This window comes from Lytechinus pictus, unplaced genomic scaffold (assembly GCF_037042905.1).
Source record: "Lytechinus pictus isolate F3 Inbred unplaced genomic scaffold, Lp3.0 scaffold_19, whole genome shotgun sequence".
Taxonomy (NCBI): domain Eukaryota; kingdom Metazoa; phylum Echinodermata; class Echinoidea; order Temnopleuroida; family Toxopneustidae; genus Lytechinus; species Lytechinus pictus.
This window is the reverse complement of record NW_026974140.1, coordinates 15992003-16017729: the sequence shown is the minus strand read 5'-3', so window position 1 is coordinate 16017729 and position 25727 is coordinate 15992003. Positions and strand designations below refer to the sequence as shown.

At 35.4% G+C, this 25727-nt stretch overlaps 1 protein-coding gene across 2 annotated transcripts; it reads right to left on the bottom strand.

Annotated features, from left to right (window-relative positions):
• Positions 1 to 1482: 1482 nt before the first annotated feature.
• On the bottom strand, positions 1483 to 23797 carry LOC129260474 (NF-X1-type zinc finger protein NFXL1-like). Of its 2 annotated transcripts, none has more exons than XM_064114144.1 (19): positions 23687 to 23797; positions 17731 to 17903; positions 17184 to 17420; positions 16582 to 16694; positions 16097 to 16230; positions 15185 to 15363; positions 14546 to 14707; positions 13052 to 13267; positions 11103 to 11218; positions 10347 to 10478; positions 9696 to 9786; positions 9135 to 9255; positions 8452 to 8611; positions 7664 to 7774; positions 7115 to 7246; positions 6119 to 6285; positions 5126 to 5306; positions 4506 to 4646; positions 1483 to 3929 (listed from the first exon to the last, which is right to left on the bottom strand). In XM_064114144.1, exons 2-19 carry the CDS (start codon positions 17879 to 17881, stop codon positions 3759 to 3761), a joined length of 2715 nt encoding a protein of 904 aa, XP_063970214.1. In that variant the 5' UTR covers positions 17882 to 17903; positions 23687 to 23797; the 3' UTR covers positions 1483 to 3758. The 2 variants fall into 2 exon arrangements, with proteins under 2 accessions (XP_063970214.1, XP_063970215.1); XM_064114145.1 differs by having other exon boundaries at positions 23648 to 23795.
• Positions 23798 to 25727: the final 1930 nt, after the last annotated feature.

The following is a 25727-nucleotide window of genomic DNA, read 5'->3' as shown; positions in this document are numbered from 1 at the left end:
TGTATAGAAGGTAACGCATCATTTCCTTTATCAGAGTAGCTCCTCCACAATTTTTTTTAAAGGGCATGTCCACCCCAGCAAAAAGTTGATTTGAATGAAAAGAGAAAGATCAAACAAGCTTAACTCGCTGAAAGTATCGTTGAAATCCGATGTAAAATAAGAAAATTATGACATTTTAGTTTCTTTCATTTTTTCACAAAACAATTATATTCACATACTGTCTGTGTGTGAGAAAATCAGTTACATTACCCATTCACTATTTTGTATGTAATTACAGTTTTAAAAAGATTCTTCATAATGTGAGACAAGATTTGATTCTACCTTGAGTATGTGGGATATATTTCATATAATAAAATACCAAAGAAATAGTGAGTGACATTGACTCTCAACTGCATATCATTGTGTTATAAATAAAGCTATTTTGAGAAAAATAAGCAAAAACTTAGATTGTCATAACTTCTTATTTTTCATCTGATTTTGATGAAATTTTTAGCATCATGCTCGTTCAATTTTTCTCTTTTTTTATTCAGATCAATGTGTTGTTTGGGTGGAATTGACCTTTAAAATGTGAGGTTAGGGTTAGTGTTGTAACAAGTTTTTTTGTTCAGAATTATGTAAATATTAAGATAAAGGCAAGGTTTGAAGGTTAGGCGTGTTTGGCCTAAAATGTGGATTTTCAGTAGGAGCAATTGTCATGGAACTGTAAATGCATATGTTATCCTTGAAAATGTTTTTAAAAAATTACAAACTCATGGATTTCTGCGAGACACTCCCAAACCCACATCAAAAAAAAAATAATGGCAAATAAAGATGTGACATTCCCTTCCGAAAATTGCAAAATGAATCTTTTTCCAATATCTTGAAGCAGGATGAGATTTCAATTTTTCATGCCTGCAACAAAAATAATTAATCAGGCAATAGGCGTATGAGGTGAAAACATGAATTACTGATATGTTCTAACTTTTCTTTGTGCAGAGATTGGGCTCCCCATAAACTAGTACAGGTAACTTTGCTGAAGTCAAATCTTGGAGGCCACACAGAAATCTGTTTGACTTGAAAGAAACTCAACTTAGAAGAGGTGTATAACACTATTTTTGCATAATCTTGTCTAAAAAATTGCTTTGACTTGGGCACATATTTGACTTATGGAAGGTCGACTAGTGCAAGTTTTATCCATATCTTTGTTCTTTTACCTATGGTCAACATATGCAGTTAATGAACTCCATCAGAAAATGAACATATTTAAAATTGTTCAAATTCTGCCATGTGTTAGATAATCAATTGTTAAGTCAGTGATAAAACATTACATTCAATAAAGTTTGTTTCTCTGGTCTTGCCGAACATTCAAAGCTCAGCAAGGAGTGCATTTGTGGTGGGGTTCACTAACTATTGAGCACAAATTTATAAATAGGCAATGATGCTCTTAAAGCACATCATTGCCTGAGCGTTTATTTCAAATTTGAAAGATTTTGAAAACAAATGCTAGTTGTGGATAAGGCATCATTTATTCTGGTGAAACCATAAGCATTACATTGCATATCAACAATATGAGAATAAATACCCTTGTAAAACAACAATGCTTCAAGAAAATCACAAACTTGATTTAAATGAGTTGAAACAAACAAGTAACACGAATCCTAAAGCAGTGGTAAAACTTGGCCAATCATGGTTGAAGAAACAAAAAAAGAAAAAAGAAATTTCAAAAATATATTATATGACAAAACTTATACACTTGTCATTCACTTCCCCAAAATCCTATTTAATTTCATTTATCTATTTCACTAATATTTTGTGAATCATGAATAGTTGCAGATTTGTATTAAAAAATGTTATTACATTTTTCCTTGGCCAATTAAAAAAACATTTACTTTCCTACTAGATATAAAAGGAGAATCCATAATAGACAAATACATTTACCTAATTTCAATTTAACAGTATTATACTGTACTGAGAATCATATAAACCTTAACCATCATAACTAATATGGCATCATATCAATGACAATATTGAATGACATTTCTCTTTACTACTTGAAAATGGTCTCAAAGAATACGAATTACAAATTGTTTTTCGTTTCAGAATTCAAAAATGAAAAAAGAAGAATGATTATTAAAGAGTCTCTTAGCTTTGGTAACTGAAATAGTGTAAAATGTTCAAATGACAAAATATCGATTTGGATGTTTTGGTGTTTTTAAAATTTAAATTTTATCTACTAGAGTGTTCAATGATTATGCGGTAACAATAGTTTAATAATGAAAATATAGTTTATGGTCTTAAATGAAAATACATAGGAATTTCTTGGATTGCAAATGAGAAACACAAATAATACTGGGATTTATGTCCCCAGCTTTTAGCCTCAAACTCGCAAATTTATTGCGAGTTGCAAGTGAGCCAAATTCAAAAGAACTGGAATACTAGCTAGTAGGTCTGACTACTTTATAGACAGAGCCACTAGCTATTATTCTTGCCAACCATTCTATCATTATCAAAGATATGTCATCTTACATTTTAATGTCACCACTGGAATAATTCATTTCATGAGGAATGGACAAATGCAAACATTTGCACCTAAATATTGGACCACCTTCAATACAACGATATGATTCTTTTAAATTGCACATATCCATCCCTATTTCTAAATCCTCTGCAAAACATACATATGTAATAAGAAAAAATATATCATTGTAAAGTGTAAAAGCTAAAATTTATCTATTTGAAAAAAAAATATTAACACTGTAGTCAAGACTACCAAAGGAATGTTATTCTAAATAAATACGGAAGAACCTGCTTACACCATAAATCCATACTAACCAAACATACTATTAAACACAGTGAAAGAGCAAGGGATATCAAACAATAATATATTTCAACATTATTTCAAGTTTTTGCGAAATTCATGCTGCAAATTAAACTTCAATAACTAAGACTAAATCAGACTCAAATTTGAAATTGACCAACAAGAACAATTAAAAAAAGGCTTTGTGGAATGCCTTCAGAAAAGAAACTATGAACAAGCTAAGAAATATATGGGGAGTCGAAAGAAGCTTACATTTAATTGTCAACCAAGCATAAGTACCAAAGAGTAATGGACATTGCAAGAAAGTTGCAAATGAACACAAATCAACAACATATTTGCATTTGATCAAAGGATTAAATCTTGATTTTTAAACTTCCACTTGTGTTGGAATTGAATGTGAGTTTCTTACAACTCCCTATAATATGAAATAATTTTCATCTACTACACATTTGTACAGCATTGCATAACAATGTGAGGCATGTGCACTCAAGATTTTATGATATAATGGTACCACATTGCTCAATAAGCTCAATAAGCAGTAATTTCAATCCTTTTGCAAAGTCGACTAAGGCCAAGAAGACTGTAATCTGGGGAAAGCTACGGATTAAGATGGATGGCACTTATATTCTGAATCCATTTAATATTTTTGAGTAGTGTAATCTTGAGAAACATTATGAGCATATATAGATGGTGCATGTTTCCTATTTTTCTATCTTCTTTCATTTTTTTCTAAGACATGTTATTCATAATTATTCATTAATGTGTGAAGTGATTGGTAACTGCACTACAGCAGACTACAGGAAAATACTTTACGGAAAACCCTTTGGAAAGGAGTCTACATAAATAAATTCATACTTATAAGAGTTTTTCATAAACTGTATACTTTGTGTATATATTTTTCATCCCTGTTTTCCATGATAAAATATAGATATATTCATATTTTCATTCTGATAGAAAAGAATCATTGAAGGATCAATAGATAGACCATGAATGCTATCACAACAATCACACTGCTTCCAATTAAAATGAGTTTGCCATGTTTCTCCATCAATGTTTCCTCTTCTACATACTCTCTTCTTTTGCGTTGTTTCTTCTTCTTGTTCGTAAGACGATCATATTCTTCCAAATCCCTCTGCAAAATTAGAAATTTCAGAAAAGAAACCATCCAATTCAAATTGTAGATACTCATGAAATTAAATAAAACTTTAAAGGTAGTAATCAATTGAGATGTTTGCGATTTGTTGGTCATATGAATAGGGGAGTATTATTTTCATGAAAAGTATTACCAGTAATTTTCAATGACAGGTGTTATAAGCTATTGAAATCCTTGAATCTGATTGGCTGAGGGCAAATAAGTCAGTGCAAATCACTGACAAAACTCTTCATGAAATGCTCCCTAGGTCTAAACAGTCAGATTTCATGTCATCCCCATTTCATTGTCTCTCCATATTGACCACTTACAGATATTTAGTTTTCAATATTTCTCCTTTAATTACCTACAGTTTAATAATCTGCATTATTTCTGCATTTTATAACATGATAAATTTGATTTGATTAATTTGGTTTTTCTATAATTCAAATCTAATATACAAACATGGAATTATACTAAATGAGTGTAAAAAGTCAAAAACTTGTTATAATAATTTTGATAGAAACTTTGTTTTCTGCACAATGAAAAAGTAATCTTTAACACAGAATTCTATGGTACCTTTTCCTTTTCAAGTCTTTCTTCTTCTGCTTTCCTTGTTTTCTCCTCATCTTGTTGAAGCTTCTTATCTTTTTGTTGTTTACATACATCATCACATTCTACTTTAGCCTTTCCACCTTGAGCCTCATGACAAAAGAATTCCTATCATTTTTTTTAAAGTCACAAACGAATGTAGACATATTAAAACAAGATAATCCTACATCAAGTCACAATATCAAATCTATCTGGGTCACAGAGCTATTTTATAAAGGATATTATAACTTTGCCATTATGGTAATTACCGTGGTAACAGAGCTCAGAAGTAAATCAAAATCAAACTTTCAATAAAAGTTTACCATAAATTCAAGTCTTTACAAACTGGGTTCTGGTCCTGCAATTATGGCAACAACAACCCCACCCCCATAACCAACATTTTGACAGATCAACCAGTCATTAATTCCTAAGACTTCAGATACAAGATAAGTCTATCAAAATCTGATCTCAAACTAAAATTCAACAATGCTCTGAATTATTTTAATAAGAACATAGAACACAGTTTGTAAATACAGATAGAAAGGAATAAACTGTGACAATAGGAAATATAATTTTCTAAAAACGGAACACAAATCATGTTTTCTTACCCTTTTTCTTCGCTTACAAGGACACCTCCTTGGTACCTTGTAGGTGCATGCCTTAGGATCAGAACAGGTCCCTGAATGACATGTCTTAGAGCATGGATGACTACAGGAAAGAGGGCGTGGACATGGTCCTTTACATGAAGCTAGATCCTCTCTCTCAGACTTGTTGGCTATTAACCAAGCACTGAATAGAAAATAAAATGTTTTATAAAGTTCTAACATTGGATACTACAAGAGGGGCAGATAGTTTGGGAGATGTAATCAAGCAATCTTCTCAAAGTTATTAGGTAATACACTCTCATCTATAGCAGTATTTGGGAGGGGGGCGACTCTTTAAAGATATCATTTTACAATATAAATATAACCTGTAAATAGTGGTCATTTGAATTCTCGTAGAACTTTTCAACTCGCCTAAGGTTTACTTTCTATTTAAAGATAACTTACTTACTTGCAATTCGAATAAAGAAGAGAAGAGGAATACAATTTAGAATAAAAAGTTATAAGACTACTACCACTTAATATATAGAACACCTTTTTCCTGAAGAGTCATTTGGCATACCTGTAAGTTAAGCTCCAATAAGGTCATGATCAGCTTTTCTCAAATGACCTTTCTCATATTTCATTATAATGAGCACTAACAATTTCAAATTAACATATTGCATTATTGCATAAGCTTCCCCTACACAGCATACTGTAGTATTCAAATACTATGAAAGAAAGACCAAGTGACTAGAAAAGTACATCAGTGACCAAGTTGGGAAATTTTTTGTGGAATTGTCCGCTTTTGGCACATGACTATTATTTGGGCTACTGTCAAATACCAATAATGAAAAAAATGTTTTTAAAAAATATATAAATTATCATCAAATCACAACTGCTAAGGTCAATGCATTTGAAAACCGCCATAATGGTTTATCTCAAATGACCTTTTATTGCCCATGTACACAAGTTAAATATGAACTGACTTTACACTTGTATGTGGTTAACTGTACTTACTTGCATTCTACATATAGAGCCATAGCCTTACAATGACATCTCATCTTATTAGTCTTCTTACAAGGGGGGCAAGGACCAGGATGACATGGTAGTCTACAGTGGTGTTTACACCCCTCAGGTCTCTCTTTACTACACCCTTCCTCACACTCCTGACAGTTTGTCCCTGCCTGAAATAACATTACAATAATAATTTAATCCATATAGCGATTCAGCATCATTGGAATAAGAATTTAAACTTAGTTTGCAATGTCCTGTAAAGAATGAATACAAAAGAAAGGTATTTGATATATTAATATACATTGCATTCCTGCCCATCCCCCCCCCCCCACAAAATAATAATAATAACAATAATTTACACAAGAGTTTTTGCTGATAGGTTTCTAACATTCCTCAATATTTATTGTGTATAATCTACCTTGTAAGGATGATTCACAAAGTACTTAAACACAATTTTTTTTTACATGAAGACATTAAACTCTTACTGGTAATGTCAAATATATAATCAAAACATGCATGATGGTAGTGATATCACTGACAAAGGGTTTTCTTTTTTTCTGGGATGCGTTGGATAAATGTGTAACACAGGAACATTAAAGACGTTTTAAGAAATACATATAACTGGATAATCCTCCTATACTCACCTCTACTTAAAATTCATGGTCCCACATGAGAGCAGTCTCTGATTCTTAGGAGGCATTAACAGATATTTGCAATCAATATAAAGTCAGTGTTATGTCCAAATTCTATCATTAATCTTGCGATTAACAACAAATTTCCACTGACTATTCATCTCCTACTTACAACTCAAAGTATATAGTCGTTTACTATACTTAAACCTATCTATCAATGGCAAACTAGTGACTAAAAGTTGTAAGCGATTTCAAATACGTTACTGGCAACATTCCTTAATCTCATCTTTCTATTCCTTATCTCACACCTAACATCAATTTCCATTGCCCCAACGATTATCTCTGTAGCTGCATTGTCTTAAATTACCTTAGTTTTATTGTCAGCACCTTGGACATCATGACATTCAAATTGGCAACGATGGTTGGTGCAAGCTAAGACACGCCCACAAGGTCGTCGACAGGAGAAAGGAGCAGCTCTATTGCACGGCAAGTCAGTAACCTATACAGGGGATACAAGGAACATGGTTAGAAGTCATCATGGATATCTAAAAACAATCTATATATTTTTCAATTAACACAACTTACAGAAATATGTGAATATTCATTTTTATAAAATGTACCAAATACAATCAGTAGTAATACATATTTTATGTTATTAAATACAATTTTTTCTAATACTAAAATGTGCTATTGTGGCAAGGGCTCATTCACAATGTAAATAAGTTTAGTTTACAGGAAACTTCCAATGTTATCATGATACTCAAAGAAGTAAAAGGCACTGAAATGTGGACAGGGTTCATTCACAATGTGAGAAATCAAATACCCCTTGTGTATCAAAGTATTCTATAAGGATAGGATACTACCATGGTGGATATAGATAATTTGAAATTGTTTTAAGTTGTTCGTATAAACATACCTCGTGTTTACCAAGGCACTCTGTAGGAATGGGATATTGACATGGTGGGCAGGGTTCATTCACAATACTGGTAACTAGTTTAGGAGCTGGCTGCCATGGAGCTCTTGGTCCCTTCATAACAAAACAAACAATATACAGATTCAGTTGGCAACATTTGTATGAACTGAAGGCTGTCATTTCTACTCATATTATGTGACAAATTATTACAGTATCCAAATGATTGTATCAAAATGGTACCAAAATAATTGTATAATTATTTGCTTCAAGATACAGACAAACAGGGATGTTTTATACACATGAAGAGAATTGTGATATACCTTTATGAAATTAACATTTACTCAGAATACAAAATGAGCAAAATCATAGAAGTTGATATGATATTACAATTCATCAGTCATATAATGAAGCATATTCTAGTGTTTTTTTAATTGGTGTGTTTCATAGGCTTTATATTTTTTTCAAAGATTTGGAATTTCTCAAGATCCAAGTCTTTAAATCACATTAAATCATAACAATATCATCATAGCTCTGACATAGATAAAATAAACCATATATTGTAAAATAAATGTTATAATTTTTTTGGTAAAAACCAACAGAATAAACTGAAAATTAACAACTTAGAACTGCACACATGGGCATGTGCACTGTTATAGCTTATAAAAGACTCGTCTGCTTAGAATGAATATTTCCAATCACAGAATGCCTACTACATGTGATCACTTTGTCCAATTTTACCCTGAATCGATTTGTGATTGATACCACAACTGGCATTTATCTCCAAAACTTACCTTGTTTTCTACATTTTTGTGCATCACAGCATCATGACATTTCTTAGGGCATATATGACCACAGGAAAGTATTTTATTACATTGCATCTTACAAGGAGGACACTTGTTGAAATGACAGCTATGCTTCTCTCTTACAGGATGGTGACAATCAGGAGGTATCCTGAAATTAAAAGAAATCAGTCAATAAAAGTCACAAAAATAATTGTCAAATTATATATTTGTTTAATAGTTACAAACATATTGAATGATAAAAAGTAATTATATTTTGATGTATCTTTCATACAAAACATTTGCAATAATTACAATTTCTGTTCTATACAGAAACTGTACCAATATACACAGTATACATGTGCATAACCCAGCACACAAAACACAATAAACCTATTAACAAAACAAATCAAATTTGCTTTTAATAAGGAAATTTGTTAATTTTCCAATGGATTAAACTCCAATAGCTAATGGACTATTACTTACAATTTCAAGCTAAAAATTACTTTTATTAACTAGATAAATTCAAAGAAAAAGAGATAATTAAATTCCTCTATTTCAATGAGACAAATAATACCCATGTAATTCATTGAAAGAGAGTTTAGTATTTATTTGACTAATATTTACAACCAATATTTGACTTTTCATGGGTTACACTCTACACATTACATAATGAAACAAGTGCTAATACTTACAAGCAGGGTTTTTTGCATTTTGGTGGTTTGATAGTCTTCTCCCTACCACATCTTACAGATATCTTAGTATGTCCACAACGACACTTGAGTTCTTTCATCAAAGGACAAGGAAAACATCGACCTGTGACAACATTGATCAGAAGACTAACAGGTAATAATAACATACTTTTTTTATTTTGACCTCAACTGTATAAATGTCAGACATCTTGAGCTTTTCAAAGAATTGGTCACTTTCAAAAGTATTTTTAGAGTATTAAACACACTCCATGGTTAGATCAACACCTAAAATGCATAGTATCTTCTCACATGATCAGTGTCCCTTTTCCTACATTTTTTTATTAATAAACAAATTCTTCAGAAAAATTTTATGATATTTCCCTGGAAAACAACAGAAATCAATAGCCTAATTAAGATTCCGGACTCTCAAAATCGTTGTTCAGTACGAAATCCCTATTCTAACAACTACATGTGTATTACACATTATATTTCCATCAAAAGTGGCAAATCCCATTGGTATATATAATATGAAGATGTTTCAAAAAGGATTTGTGATATTATTACCTGGATGGCATAAAGAAGGGCACTTATGGTTTCCACATGGCAGATACTTGTTGCATTGTTGCTCACATAGAGGGCAATCATCGTTACAACACTATAAAAGACACATCAATAAATATGAGAATTAAAAAAAGTTCAATATATGTATATATATGTAATTAATATATGTATTATGAAAATCGATACATTGTTTGAAATAGATGTCTGAAATAGACACTCCAAAAATTAATTTTGTCCAATTAATCGTGACCCCAGCAGCCACTATGCAGTGCCACATCAACGTTGCTCTATCCCTTAAATCGTTAAACACCAAACAGGTTTCCAGCAACTCCCATCTTTTAATGTCTTTTGGTCTGACACAGCCAGGGCTTGCACTTCTGACATTCCAGTTGGGAAACAGACGCTATACCAACTGAGCCAACACATTGGTTAATTGCATTCTTTATCTTTCACAATTAATGCTAGATATAAAACAATATATCATAATTATGGATTTCATCTTTTATACATTTCTACAATAATACAGTCTTGTCAAAAATTAATTGCATTAAATGATGACTATAAGTCTAATTACGTGGATTCAGTTTTCAACTTTAAAATCAAACATCTAATTCTATCTTTGTTGTGATTACATATTGGTTGCAGCTAACTTACCCTTCGTTTACATTGATGTTTCTTGCAATTCTTCATATTGGTACATCTATGATCACATTTATACTCCTCTTGACAAGGTAACATCTTCTCTCTTGCTCCACACCGACATTTCTTTCTTGACATCTGAAGACACTGTCGTAAAAAAACAAAGTAATGGGAGATAATGAGATAAAAACCTGTTTAGAATTGGAGTCTTTTTACTTTTTTTTTTAGATGTCATATAATTCTAAGATAAAACCTGTTGTGCGTTATTGTTAAGGTGAAGTGAATCAGTAGACAGGTTCAAAGACTATGAACCACAATGTCCAGGGTTCAAATTCTCTACCTCAGTAATATCTTGACATGAATCTACCATTGCCTCACTCAATCCAAGAATAAATAGGTAATGACAGCAAGGAATTTCCTAAACTTTGAGAAATCGAAAATATAAGTTTCCAAGCTAAGTTAGGAACAATTGGAGCTCCTTGAACACAAAGGCCCAATTTCAGAAAAGTTACTCATTGTCATCCCATAATGTAGGCATTGTACAATAAAATTTGTTTAATGGACTGCTTCCATCATAATCACATAAAAGAACATCCACGACTTTTTCATTATTCTTTAAATTTTGTCTTGTAGTTTACTTTTATTGCAGAAATGATCAGTGTAAACTCTTTGCTAAGTTGAGGACATAAAATTGACCATTATCTCAAAGAAATTGATTGAGTTTAGTAGAGGTTAATGTTCAAATTTGAGGTTCAGTAGAGATACACTTACACTTTCACAAGAGCCAGAATGGCATCGTCTTGTACATCGATGGATCCCACACGGTAGTGGCTTATCACACGTATCTCCACATGGAGGAATGTCTTCTGTACATTTGAGTTGTAATGCTACAACATAAAAGATGTAAATAATTGGAATATTAGAATTGAACAGAAATGTATAAATTCTACTGACACCCTCGGTCTGATAACAATACTTGTGATATTTCATTAAGCATAGTGATATATTGCTACAGCTTGTCCTGCGAAATCATTTTTAATATGAATGGAGGAAAAAAAAAACACACTTGCTGTTGAGGCAACAAAACCTCATAAAAAGATAGAAAGACTAGAATGAAATTTTACTTGATTAAAAGGGATAGTCTCCTCTTTGACATGGGGTAGGGGCTTTATTTCTGGAGAGAGTAAGGACTAATTCAGGGCACCATTTCATGAAAGTCTTCAGCACTATTTTCTGACAGTTGCCATAGAAACAGTCAATGGACAGTGCTTCTCAGTCACTCTACGATATCAAATTTATTCAGTGTTGACAGTTTTCAGCAGAGAAAGGTTGACAAATGCCCTCCAGGACATCACTTGATAGATGATGTACCATAATCACTGAAACATGATATATATATATATATTATTCAAGATTTTGTTGCGCCACGAAAATGAACTGTAAACGAAAGTAGACTGAAAAGAAACAAGTGGAGCGCTTCTGGCAGTCTCACCTGCATCGCGCGATATTCAATATAGCAGCAGTGCTGACTTTGAAAACTACTATAAAATAATTATTTACAAAAAACACCATTCATATAATGATACAATACTACGTTCATTGACAATAAATGACATTTTACCTTGATCATGCGACCTAAGACTTGTTAGTGATACTTGATTACGCCTATATCCACATTTTATAAACCATATCTATAAACTTTGAAAGTTATGACAGCAATCTAATAATTACCTCCAAAATGGCTAAAGTTCAATGACCTTAAATGACCTTTGACTTTAGTCATGTGACCTGAAACTCGCATGAGATGTTCAGTTACACTTGATTACTCTTATGTCCTAAGTTTTATGAACTAGATCCATACACTTTCAGAGTTATGATGGTTATTCAACAAATACCCCCAACATGGCCAAAGTCCATTGGCCTTGGTCATGTGACCTGAAACTCGCACAGGATTTTCGGTGATACTTGATTACTCTTATGTCCAAGTTTCATGAATCAGATCCATAAACTTTTAAAGTTATGATGGTAATTCAAAATATGCCCCCAACTTGGCCAAAGTTTGTTGACCTTAAATGACCTTGATCATGTGACATGAAACTCGCACAGGATGTTCAGTGATACTTGATTACTGTTATGTCCAAGTTTCATGAATCAGATCCATAAACTTTCAAAATTATGATGGTAATTCAACAGATACCCCCAACTTGGCCAATGTTCATTGACCCTAAATGACCTTTGACCTTGGTCATGTGACTTGAAACTCAGGCAGGATGTTCAGTAATACTTGATTAACCTTATGACCAGTGTCATGAACTAGATCCATACACTTTCTAAGTTATGCTGTCATTTCAAAAACTTAACCTTTGGTTAAGATTTGGTGTTGACGTCGCTGTCGTCACCGCCGCCGTCAGAAAAGCGGCACCTATAGTCTCACTCTGCTTCGCAGGTGAGACAAAAATAAAGTTATGAAAAAATATTGGTATTGTTGAGAAAAAGGGTTTTCTTAAAGGGAGATAAACAGTCCAAGATATATAGGAGACGAATTTCACTAGACTGATAGAATGCATATGTAATTTACAGTGCCCGCCTGGCAAGAATGTATATTTGGCTTTACCGTTTGTTTCAGTGAATTAGATATTACATTACTAAAACATCAGACCAAAATAGTATATAACTCTATTCATAACAAATATTTCTTTTAGAAAGAAACAACAACAAACCTGTTTTTCCACAGGGGCATTTCCTGAGCCCCATACGGGGGCATTCCCCGCACCCTCCTGCATGGCACGTTCTCTCACATACATGATGACCGCAGGGTAGAGGTTTACCACATACCTCACCACATTCCCAAGTAGGCGATGCACATTCTCTTAGCATGACCTTCTTCTTACATAGGCAAGGCTGTCGACTGGTGTGTGGACAAGGTGGGCAATCACCTAAAAAGAAAGAAAGTGCAAGAATAAAGTGAATTTTGGCAAACATGTTCGCACAGAGAAAATGTTGTTGATGGTAGCCATAAGTAATTACATAGATAAAGGTGATGTGTTACTGTTCATTGTCACTGACTACTAATGTATGCATTAGACAAGATGATTACGCAGACATCAAATAGCATTCATAGAATCCTACTAGCTACTCATAATCTAGGGGTGTATCACAAAGAGTAATTGCGAATTTAAGTAACTTCCTAGTTAAAGGTCAAGTCCACCCCAGAGAAAAGTTGCTTTAAATAAATAGAGAAAACTTCATCAAAATCGAATGTAAAAAAGAAAGTTATGACATTTTAAAGTTTAGCTTATTTTTCACAAAACAGATCTATGCTCAATCAGTGATATGCAAATGAGAGAGTCGATGATATCACTTACTCACTTTTTCTTTTGTTTTTATTGTTTGAATTATACAATATTTCAATTTCTATAAATTTGAAAATTAGGACCCCCTTGCTTAAACCACAAAATGTTAATATAATGGAATTCCATGTGTTCAGGGAGGAATGAAACTTTTTTTTACATGACAATCACGAGAAAATCAAAATATTTCATATAATAAAATACAAAAGAAAAAATGAGTGGGTGATGTCATCGGTCCCCTCATTTGCATACCGAACAGGATGTGCATATAACTGTTTTGAGAAATGAAGCGAAACTTTAAAATGTTATAACTTTCTTATTTTATATCCGATTTTGATGAAATTTTCAGTTATTCTAGTTTGATTATTATCTTTCTATTCAATTCAGCTTTTTGTTGGGGTGGACTTGTCCTTTAAATGCACACAAATGACATCGCTGTATTCAGCTTATGGCCGGCTTATGCTCAAGACACATTCACTACTTCATATTCATCTAACAGGTTATACACTAAATACTGTGTGAGCACGTAGATATTTGATTCATAAACTGAGAAACATCCCCCCCCCCCCCCGGTGAAGTTACGATCAATACTACACAAATGCCTTCTGTGCAGACATTAACACTATCGCACCATTGATCTAAGGATCATCCCATGGAAACCAGCAGCTAAGGATGCTTACCTTGGACAAAGGAATCACAGATATTTAAAGAACTGCACTTCATGCCTCAATGCAAATCCTAACCCTACCCTACAAAGTAAATAGCCTTCTTCCTCATTTGTCAAAATTAAGCTAATATATTGACTTTATCAGGTAATCTGAAAGCAAGCAAAAACCAAAAGTATTGTGAGTACGAAGTAAATACCTGGATGGCATGGGTGGGTACAGGTATGCTGACCACAGAGAAGCACCTTGGAACAGGTCTTGCCACAGGACCAGGTTCTGGAGCTACATCGTCTCAGCTGAGGAGCCTGACTGCCACAGTGACATTTAGACCTCACTGTTTGAGGACATGGTGGACAAGCACCTGATAAAATAAACAGAAAACATATGATTTCATTTAATCTATTTATTTCATACATTCATTGTAAGTGGTTTGGGCCTACTGGGAAAAGGGCGGTATAATAAATGAGTAACAATTACAATAATAAACATCTTGGATATGAGTGTCATAGAATGCAACAAAATACTTATTGGATTACATGTAGATGATCAGAGAAAAGAATACCACATATCATGAAGAATATGTGTACAGTTATCTCTTGATCCTAGACAATAAATTATTAAAACAGTCCATGCAATAAAAAGAGTGTTAGAAAAAGCTAAAGATTTTTAAGATTTCCATGTCTATCACTGATCATACTTTATTAGCTGGTAGTATACCTACTGCCAAAACAAATGAATAAACCATTAACTCTAGACAGTGCTACAAACGGGTAACAACTTGTGGTAAAATTCAACATATGACACCAAACCCCTTTTATAAAGGAAACTGTTAACGAACCAGGATGGCAGAGTAGTAGGCACTTATGACCACACTCAGGGCGTAGAGATCTGTTACAAGTATCACCACAGCTATGGGGTGCAAGCCAGGGGTGCGGTGGAGGGTCAACCACCTTCTTGCAGAAACAGGTGTATTGTCTGGGACACTGGCTGATAGGGTACTCTGTTCGACAGTTGGGACTGCAAGAATTTCAAAAAAGGACAGGGAACAGTTGGAATTACAAAATAGGACAGCTTTGACTTCATCACTATCTAATATTGTAAAACGCCTACTTAGCTTGTTGTACACAAGCAAATAGGAGACAGAATGTCAAACATTCGTACTATTACACATATACCGTCCATAATGTACCATTGCACTGTCTTGACATCTTAATACAATTTGATTCATTGCGCGTAGTAAATAAATGCAGGTTTCAAAGATAAACATAAGAAAACAAATCGATTATTGTTTGTATTTTCACTAATTTCTGAAGCGTTGTACAACACAAATAGCGAATATTCGTGCAATGGTACGACAATTCACATCCAATGAAAAAAAGAGACACTCTATTCAACTCTGCTTTCTTTCAACTCATGCGAAACCTTCCACCATCACACTCGTGCCTATTCAATGTTTGTATATCACTAATCTGTAATATCAGTCTGTTTGACAAGAAGTATCATGTGGGTACAGATCATTCAATAAATCAGGATGAACAGGTAAAGTATAATAAGAACCACAGAAACAGTAATTATCATATGCCCAAACATATTGGAAAGCACAAACAGAATAAAAGTAAAAATAGTAAATAAAATGATTCACAGAAGTGAACTATTTCACACAATATCAACCAATATGTATCTATCAAAGATTTCCTGTTGTTTCTTGATCTATACAAACTGAAATAAAGACTTGAAGAAACCAGCTCACCATGACCAGACATTTTGAGCTGGTGATGTATCATCATCTTCTTTCTGCAGACTTGCCTGTAAGATACCTTCTTTGGCCCACTTCTGAATGCACTGCAGATGAAGACTTGTAAAACAGGAATCGCATGTCCAAATCTATTACACAGAGACAGACAGGAAATATGGATCTTATATTGTTAGCTATAACATACACACTTTCTTAAGTTCAAGTATAAAACAAATATACCTATCCATTTAACTATGGAAGTTATTACTTATATCGATTAATCATCCTATTACATACTCTCAACTGATCAAATACACTAATCATTTCTGCATTAAAAGTCAACAAAGCATGTTTTGTTTTGCAAAGTCTATGATTTTAGATTTTCATTCAAAATTATTGTACAGGGAAGAGATTCTTCCAACATACTGTTCATATTTCTATCTATTAAAACGTCCATGTTTCATTTTGACTTGCACGTTATATGTCAATACATAACTTACTGGATCCACACGTCTGATCTTGCCGAGACATACAGAGCAGTCATTAGCTCCAGACTGACATGCTTCCTGTAGATTCTGTCTACTCTCTGATAATACACCATCTCCTTGGTCACCTATGGTCATAAAGCAAAAGGCCAGGCGGTTACTATTCTAGACAACATAGACAAAAACTAAAACATGGCGAACAATACACTTTACAACATCCCTTATAACTATACTAATGTCATGAACTACATATAAAGCAATAAGAATCAAAGAATACCCGTTCACAGTATCTTAAATGATCAATTGTTTAGAAGAGTGTTGGGTGGTGATAAAATTGAGTTGGGTACAAATCATTTAGAAAGACCATTGATGAAATTAATCTATAAAAGAAAGCCAGTGAGGCAACAAGTATCAGTAACATCATCATCTATAATGCAGATCCATTTTCAAATCATCTCCTCTCAAAATGTATCAGTACTTCTCCTAATATCATTTATTTTTGTTCACCAACAAGGTCATTCTTGTCTGCATACAAAAGAATAACTCCACTGCTGGCCTTTCATGGTTGAGAATGATCTCCCACTCCTTTGTAAGAATGGGACCTGTTCAGCACCTACCTAATTTACCACCATATGCTTGCAGTATCTTGTTCACAATTCCATCATCTAACTCCTCATCAGAAGATGAATCATAATCAAACTGCTCACTTAGAGATTTGGTCTGTGGTGGAGACTGAGCTAGTTGTTGAGAATGTGGTGCTTGTTTCTGGGTTTGAGTTGAAGGTGGTACATACTGTGCAGGATGTGGAGTTGTTTCTTTTTTCTCTGGCTGTTTCCCATTTTTCCTGTTTCCATCTTTTGGTATATCAAATCACAAGTCAGTGTTAGGAAATTTCTACCACAAGAAAATTATATGATTGACGAGCAAAGATGTACCTATATGATGTAATAACTTATGGAATCAAATCATGTGGATTATAATTGGCTTACACCAAGTCAGTACTGGTATACAAACAAATTAGTTTCACTTAATTCAACAAAACAGTTTTTAAAATACAAAATTCTACAACTTTTCTTGCAACACTGTTTGCCAGACCATTAAAGATAAAATGCACTGAAAATAGCCTAAGACTGTATGATTGTTTATCATAACCGCTTCACCTACTTGCAGATGCTGAATTTCCCCATGCATTGGTAGCCTGTGATTGTCTGGTAGCTTTTTGCTGACCGAATATATCAACATTGTTGGTTTCTCTTGCAGTTCCTCTTCCTCTGCCTCGCCCACGACCACGGTTTGGTTTTGCTGGATATGCCATGTTCTCTCAAAATCACATATATCTGGAACATAGACATTAAATTGTGGAAAGAGAATTTAGTATTTGACAAAGTTCCATACAAGAAATGGTGATTCAGAGGTACATAAAATAAAAATGACAGCCTAACCATAACTGATATTAGATATATGACCTCTTAGGCTTTTTGGTATCCTGACAGATTTATACATGGGCCAATAGGAAGACAAGAGATACAAATAGAGATATATCGCGACATACAACGAAGTCTAGTATTAAAGAGATGATGTTATGGTGTAAAAGACTAACTTGTATAGAATGAATTTTAGTTGTCTTTGATGTAAGCACTTATGAAGATCAAGATGAAATTCACCCAAAATATCCAACTGGCGACAAGTACAGTATGTTGCAAGTGAACACATAAAGACAAGCAATAAGAAGACAAGAGATACCAATAGACATGTATTGCGACAAAGACATCTAGTAGGAAGATGGTGTTATGGTGTAAAAGTATAGAAAAAATTCTAGCTGTCTTTGAAGCAAGCACTCTGGAAGATCAAAACGAAATTCATACAAAACATCCAAATGTCTGAGAAAAGTTCAACACCATTAATCTGGAATGACATACTATGAAACAAAACATTTTAAGGCAATCCAATGGAACATCAAAGACGCAATTGCAGCATCTGCAATCATAACTGGAGACCAATTCCAAAGAAAAAAAGGAGTTACACATAAGAATGCTTACACAGGACAAAATCTGTCGAGCATTCTGAACCAGCTAGCAACTTGTTTGAACATTTACAGAGAGGGAGTACTGTGAGTTCCAGTTCCGAAGCTGTTATCAACTGTCCACGGACACGACTACAATTCATTTACCTGCCCAATATGCCACTTTATTTGGGCATGTGGTACAAGAGTACCAACAAGCTGTGAACACAACTTTTGTATTGAGTGCCTCAGTATGAACTTCAAGCAGGAATTATTACCTGCTTGTATAGTTTGACTGCAGTACCAAGAATAAGAAGAATGTACATGTAAAGTTTCAGAACATCCAATTTGTAGCATGAAAATTTCAGTAGATGACATTACAAGTAGTCCACATTTTTATACAGAACTCTATGTGAACTTGAGGTTTACTGTGTTTGTGGGAAAACTGGTCTCCTACAAACATTCTTAGAACATACATGTAAACTGCAAAGGCCAGTAGAACATCAAGAAGTAGCTTTTAAAAAAGCAGGAAATCACCATTGAAGCAACTGTACGACAGAATGTAATAGATATTCCACAATCTGTGGAAAGAGCAAAGATATTCTAAGATCTGTGGACAGAGCATCCAGTTTTGTTGATCATTCACTTGACATGAACATTTTGTTTTACAATGTATTCTATGGAGGAAGTTTTAAGAAGATGGCAAGCTATAATTCAGACACCTCATTATGTCTTTATTATGGCTGTAGTTTGTTTAACAGAAATTGAAGATCTAAATCAAATTCAAAGAGGTTTTGTTTTATGAAGAGTGATTAGATAAAGGAATTGTGTGTATATATATAATTAGTGATTTACTTAATCCTCCACTCCCAGGTAGTCAATTATTTGAATAGCTTGTTCTTGACTTTTGTGTTGATCTAAAGGATAGGAGGAAAACAAATTTTTTGATGCAACATATTGAATGGCTTGTTATCCCAGAATATACGTCTGATATGGTTTTGGGTAGATTGATGGATAATATTAGGGAAAAAAATACCAAGTGTGCTTGGTAATATAATACAATAACCCATCTTTCAACAGGAATTGATTTTTCATAACTCATGATAACGCGATTCCCAAAGATGAGGTATGGATCAAATTTTGGGGGAGATCATGGTGGAGGCTCATTCAAGTTGGCAATAGAGGTCTGCAATTTTGAAAACCCAAACACTTCACACAATACTTTGGATGTTGGGAGCTATGAAGGTCCCCGATTTTGTCTCATCACTTCAGAAACCGAATCCTCCCATTGCAAGGAAACTGAAACAAGTTCTTATTTTAATGGAGGTAGTTATCCCAACCCTTCATGTGCAATTGGGAATCTTCAAGAAGATTTACCTGTTTGAGCGGGATTGTTTTCTAATTGAAGACAAGGTCATCCACCTACTAGAGCTTCTAGAGGTAAGGATCCTTCATCCAAAGTTAGGCCCTCTTGTTCAAAGCCTGGAAAACACCCTGCAGGCATTCCATGTATACAGACAACAATATCTTGGAGGAGCAGATTTGTGGGAAACCATGTGGACACATGCCTACAAAGCATGTATGGACATCCCAGACGACATTGTGAGGGAAGGAGCAAGCACTGGAGAGAAGTAAAAGAACTGTTCTTTGCCTTCGCAGATTGCCACTCCGCAATCAGTAGCAAGAAGACATGCATAAAAAAGGCATGAAAATGAGAAACTTGAGAGGAAGGTCAAGGCGGAGAGGATCGAAAAAGAAAACGAAGTTCTAAGGGAGCAGAATACATGTACATCTCTTCAGAAGAAGTTCAACGAGTTGAGCATTCAGCTCAATGGCCTGGACCAGTACCATTGAAGAGTCTACTGAGAGGTATCTGGAATTCCTAACTGGGAGCGATTCTAGAAAGGATCACCCTCAACATCGCAAAGCACGTAAGTCCTGACCTCTCAGTTTCCGACTTCAATGTCATTCATTGTCTTGGATCCAAACGCCCAGCTGGACAAGATACCATGTGCTATCATTGTGAGCAGCTGATGATGTTTACATCAATACATGCTCGCAACACCATATACAACAGGAGAAAGCTGAAGACCTTCAGCACAAGAGATCTTGGCTACAGCACCAATGGCAAAATCTACATCAATGAAAATTTGATCTCTTCCACAAAGGAACTGATGAAGGATCTGAACAAGGCCCGCTGAGATGCTGGTTACAAGTTCATGTGAACACAGAATGGACAGATCTACGTCAGGAAGGATGAGAAGTGCCCGCCAATCATCATTTAATCAAGAGAAGATTTTACCAAGCTGTGTGTTCTTTGTATTTATTATGAAATTGTCACAAAACCTTTCATATATCATTACATGTATGTGCATTTTTTTCATCATATATTTTATATTCTTTCACTGCAGTCTCAATATTTTTCAATACTAAACATATTCTGCAGGACTTTTAACATATTTTTGTGTATAAATATTCTCATCGACTATTAATAGTTGTACTTGACAATTCATGCTTTGTAATCTGGTACAATTGTAGCTGTTTCCAAATTCAAAATTTTGGACATGATGGAATGAAATCAAAAGGAATCCTGTGACCAGATTCAGTAAAAACAGACGATCACATTATCCGCGTGGTGGTTGTTGGCGAAAACTATGTCTAAACACGTCTGTATCTGGGCTGTAGCTGCACACGCACCCGTGGCTTGGAGCTGTACGTGAACATACTACTGGAGCCAATATCAAAGCAAATTATGGCAGGACAATATCGTTTTATCTCTTTGTGTGAAAGTAAGGGCATGAATGTGCGTGTATCGTTGATTTCCTAGCCCCTGCACAATAATGTCATTCAAGGTGGGGTTAGGTTATTAGGTTACCAGTAGAGGCGCACGGCCAATATGGGAGACTCTCTCCAATAGGGGAGACAATCTCCCACATTGGAGACTTGCTTTGCAAAAGGACAAAAGAAACAACACTAACAAAAGCATGATTTTTTCAACCCAAAATTTTGTCTCACTGAGGTCAGAAGCCCATTTGTTTTGTGTGTGATTGACAACAAAAATCCTTATCAAAACAAAAAGTAGACGGTGAATTTTTAAAGTAGACCGACGGGCGTTAGACGGTGAAAAGGGGTAATTTTTCATGAGGAATCTGCTTATCACATTTTTATTTGCCACCAAGGTAATCCTTTTGCAGCAAATGTAAACAAAGGAAATTGGTCTCCAAAACTGGAGACTGTCTCTGAAATTGGATACCCAAATTCTTTACAAAAGTCTCTGATATTGGAGATAATCTCCCACATTGGTACCTCGAGCGAAGTTCGTGCAGGCTCCACTCCACTTCACTACCGCTACACTACGCTCCACCTACCCGAACTTCGAGACCATGAACTCGATCGGATATTCCGAGTGACAAAAGGTGGGATTTCATGGGGGGAAAATATGAAATTCATGCAACATCACAATCTTTAAAAACAAGTACAACTAATATTCTTACTTTACACAAAGTTTCACTTCTTTTCCATGCTTCTATCAGACTCAAAATTGGTGATTTAGAGCCAACATGAAGTTCCCCACACGTATTAATGCGCTGCCGATTTCAAAACATCGCATGCGGAAGCGTTATTATGCGGGAGGTCCGGTCCGAGCTCGGGCCCTCGCGCATGCGATAGCAGCGCATTAATACGTGTGGGGAACTTCATGTTACTTCATGTTGGCTCTAAATCACCAATTTTGAGTCTGATAGAAGCATGGAAAAGAAGTGAAACTTTGTGTAAAGTAAGAATATTAGTTGTAGTTGTACTTGTTTTTAAAGATTGTGATGTTGCATGAATTTCATATTTTCCCCCCATAAAATCCCACCTTTTGTCACTCGGAATATCCGATCGAGTTCATGGTCTCGAAGTTCGGGTAGGTGGAGCGTAGTGTAGCGGTAGTGAAGTGGAGTGGAGCCTGCACGAACTTCGCTCGAGGTACCACATTGGACTTGGTCTTGGTCTTGGAGACAGTCTCCAAGTCCAATATTGGCTGTGCGCCTCTACTGTCTACTGCCACTGGTACAGATCGCGCTAGAAGCCCGGGGGGGCCACTTCCATTGACGAGTGGATACCATGCGCGACCACGGGGTCTTGAAAAGCACCCTAAACACGTATTTTTCATATTCTGAAAATGCACCCCTTAACAAGTATTGGCGTGTGAAACCCTACCCTTAACAAGTATTGGAAACAAATACTATTGGCAACTATTCCCAGAACTGAGCCCCTAAACAAGTACAGCGATGTATTTTCCATATTCTGAAAATGCACCCCTTAACAAGTATTGGAAACAAAACGATACTCTTAGCAAGTATTCCCTGAAATGAACCCCTAAACAAGTACAGAGATATTTTATTGTTATGTCACGCGTCCGTCGGTCGTCGGTTTTACCTTTAGACACCATTATTTTGGTTTAGTACGGCCCCATCTTCCACACCTCGCGCAAATCGGACTCTAAACACGTAGTGTTGGGGCAAAAAGGACATCCTTTATACAACATTTTGATTTTGTTTTATCATCCCCGCACATTTGACCCTAAACACGTATATTTTTCCGAGCGAAATAGATACCCTTTTTTCAATATTTTTGTGTTTTTGACACCCTTATCACGTTACGTACGTAACGTGCCCTATCTTGAAAAAGACATCCTTTTTACGTGTTTTTTTTGTCGCGCATGGTATCCACTCGTCAATGTAAGTGGCCCCCCCGGGGCTAGAAGTAAACTTCGGTCTCTGTATTTGGTGAGTGAAGCCAACGGAGTTCAGCTGAACAACCAACATAACAGAGACCGAAGCTTTTGCCTTGGTCTAACTTCAACACTAACTTAATATACAACACACAGTCACAGCGCGGAGCGGCGACGCAGCCCGAAACGGAGCGGTGACGTGCCGATGGCCATGGGCCTATCCACGGCCACCTGCGCGGCCGCGGCGCAGGCTTGTCTTCCCACGGCAAACGCGGCATGCAGTGCGGTGCCAGACACCAATCACTTGTAAAAAGACACGGCAATGACTCTCTCACATTGAGACAAAGACCTAACAAAAATACCTCAACTTGTAACATTAGACGAGATCCATAGAGTTTTACCTATCTTCACTTCCTGAAGTAGCATATAATCCCATGTTTTACAACATCGTTCGTTTTCGCCTTCCTATCGCGTTAAGTCAGTCGAGTAGTCTATTTCGATATCCGAATTATATCGCGGGCGCGCGCGCGCCGATATATACGTGGGCCGGATTTGGGGGGGGGGCCGGGGGGGTAAGATCTGCGAGCTGACACGCCCCCTTCCATTTTCGACAATTTTAATTGAAAAACTGGAGCAAACTAGATTCAAGATAATTCCTACTGACATATGAAATACACAAAATCTATTTTTGGGTACCGGCATAGGAAGTAAAAAAAGGTGTATATTATCACATACAATATACCGGTATACACTTTTTTTTGGGGGGGGGCGCGAGCAAAAAATAAAAACCTAAACTGGAGAAAATTCAGTTCCTGGGATTATCCTTGACCTATTAAAAAGTAACCCAAGTCGATCCTGGGACCCAATTCATAAAGACACAACCTTCCAATTTCAAATTATTAACTTTACCATATTTTTTTAATTCCGTAATTTATGATTGTTTTAGCCGCTTAGACATGATGTTATCATCATGGTTACCACAATAATGACAAAGTTACAACTATACAGCACTTATGGACTCTAGAGTCTCTAGCTGGTTCTTGTTGGTTCTCTAGACTTGATGCTTCCCCCATAAGCCTAAAGACACTCCACTTACTGTAAAATCACCACACAAAAAATAAGTTAGGAAAATACAGGAGCCCTGCTAGACCTAAACCACTTTCTCCTCATTCTACCCCCCCCCCCTCTCTCTCTCTCTCTCTCTCTCTTGTTCATGGTTCATGGAACATCTATTCAGGTCTATTCCGATCGAGACTCATTTTGCCCAGGAATATCTAACTTCATTTTTTCAATGGACTTTTGACGGTGTTTTGGGGTTTGGTAGGTGATTACTATTATATTAATTTATGATTAGTTTTTTTTTAATTCATGATCAAGCTCTTTAGACTTTTGGAGCTTAATAGTTCCACACAGATATTCATAATCATATCTTGTCTTGTCTTATCTTGTCTTGTCTATACTGTAAAAAAGAGCTAGATGATCGATGAGATACCATAATCTGATTGATTTTGTTATTTCTACATCGTCAGAAAGAGATGATCCGATGATATAAAATCTCGGATAGCCGTAACCAGCTCGGGGAGGGGCCGGGGGGGGGGGCAGGGAGCTCTTGCCCCTCAGAAATTTTGAATACATTTTTTGGGTGTCTGTGTTAAAATTTTCACAAAATTCACCAATATGTAGTGTGCAAGAAATTCATAAATGTCACTTTTTAAAATGCAAAAGTGCCCCCAATGACAAGCTCGGTTGCTTAGCTCCCTTGCTTTTGTGTTTTTTCAAAAAAAACTAACGGGTCCTGTCCCTCCCCCAGGAAAAAGATTCTGCCTACGACCTTAATTGTCTCGGATCTCGTCATATCTACATCCTGTAGAAAAGAACGGTCAGGTCACGGATCCATGATCTTCAATAAGAAACTAGGAATATCAAGGAGGGGGAGAATAGGACAAAGATGACGAGAATAATACAGTAGAGGAGAAGGGGGATGGGAAGGGTCACCTGACCATCTCTTCTAAAAGAGATGAACACATGACGAGATCCAAGATGATGACATCTGAATGATCTGAATTTTGTTAAAAAAGATGTAAACATGGCTATTATCCGAGATCTAATATCATCTGATCATCTCTCCAAAATTATGCGGACATGACGAGATCTCGGATCTCGTCATCTGATCCCCTTTATCTCGGAATGTAGACATAAATTATATATAGATCATGGCACTTGATCATCTTTATAGATTCTACAGGATTTAGACATGAAGAGATCCAAGATCTTGTCATCTGATCATCTTTTTAAGATATGCAGACATGACAAGATCCAAGATCTTACACAATTTTAAGTAAGGGGTTTAGGGAGTTGAAAAAGCCCCACCCCTCCCCCCAAAAAAAGCAAAAAGGGGGACTATTGCTCCAAACTCTGCGTTATTGGGAAACAGTAAACTTT

Bases quoted from the DNA above. Each gene is read 5' to 3' on its own strand.
- LOC129260474 (XM_064114144.1), bottom strand. From the start codon at position 17,881: ATGGCATATCCAGCAAAACCAAACCGTGGTCGTGGGCGAGGCAGAGGA. The intron at 17,421-17,730 runs GTAGGTGAAGCG...ATATACCAAAAG, and splicing joins GGGAAATTCAGCATCTGCAA to ATGGAAACAGGAAAAATGGG. The intron at 9,256-9,695 runs GTAATAATATCA...ATGTTGTCACAG, and splicing joins CCCTTCTTTATGCCATCCAG to GTCGATGTTTTCCTTGTCCT.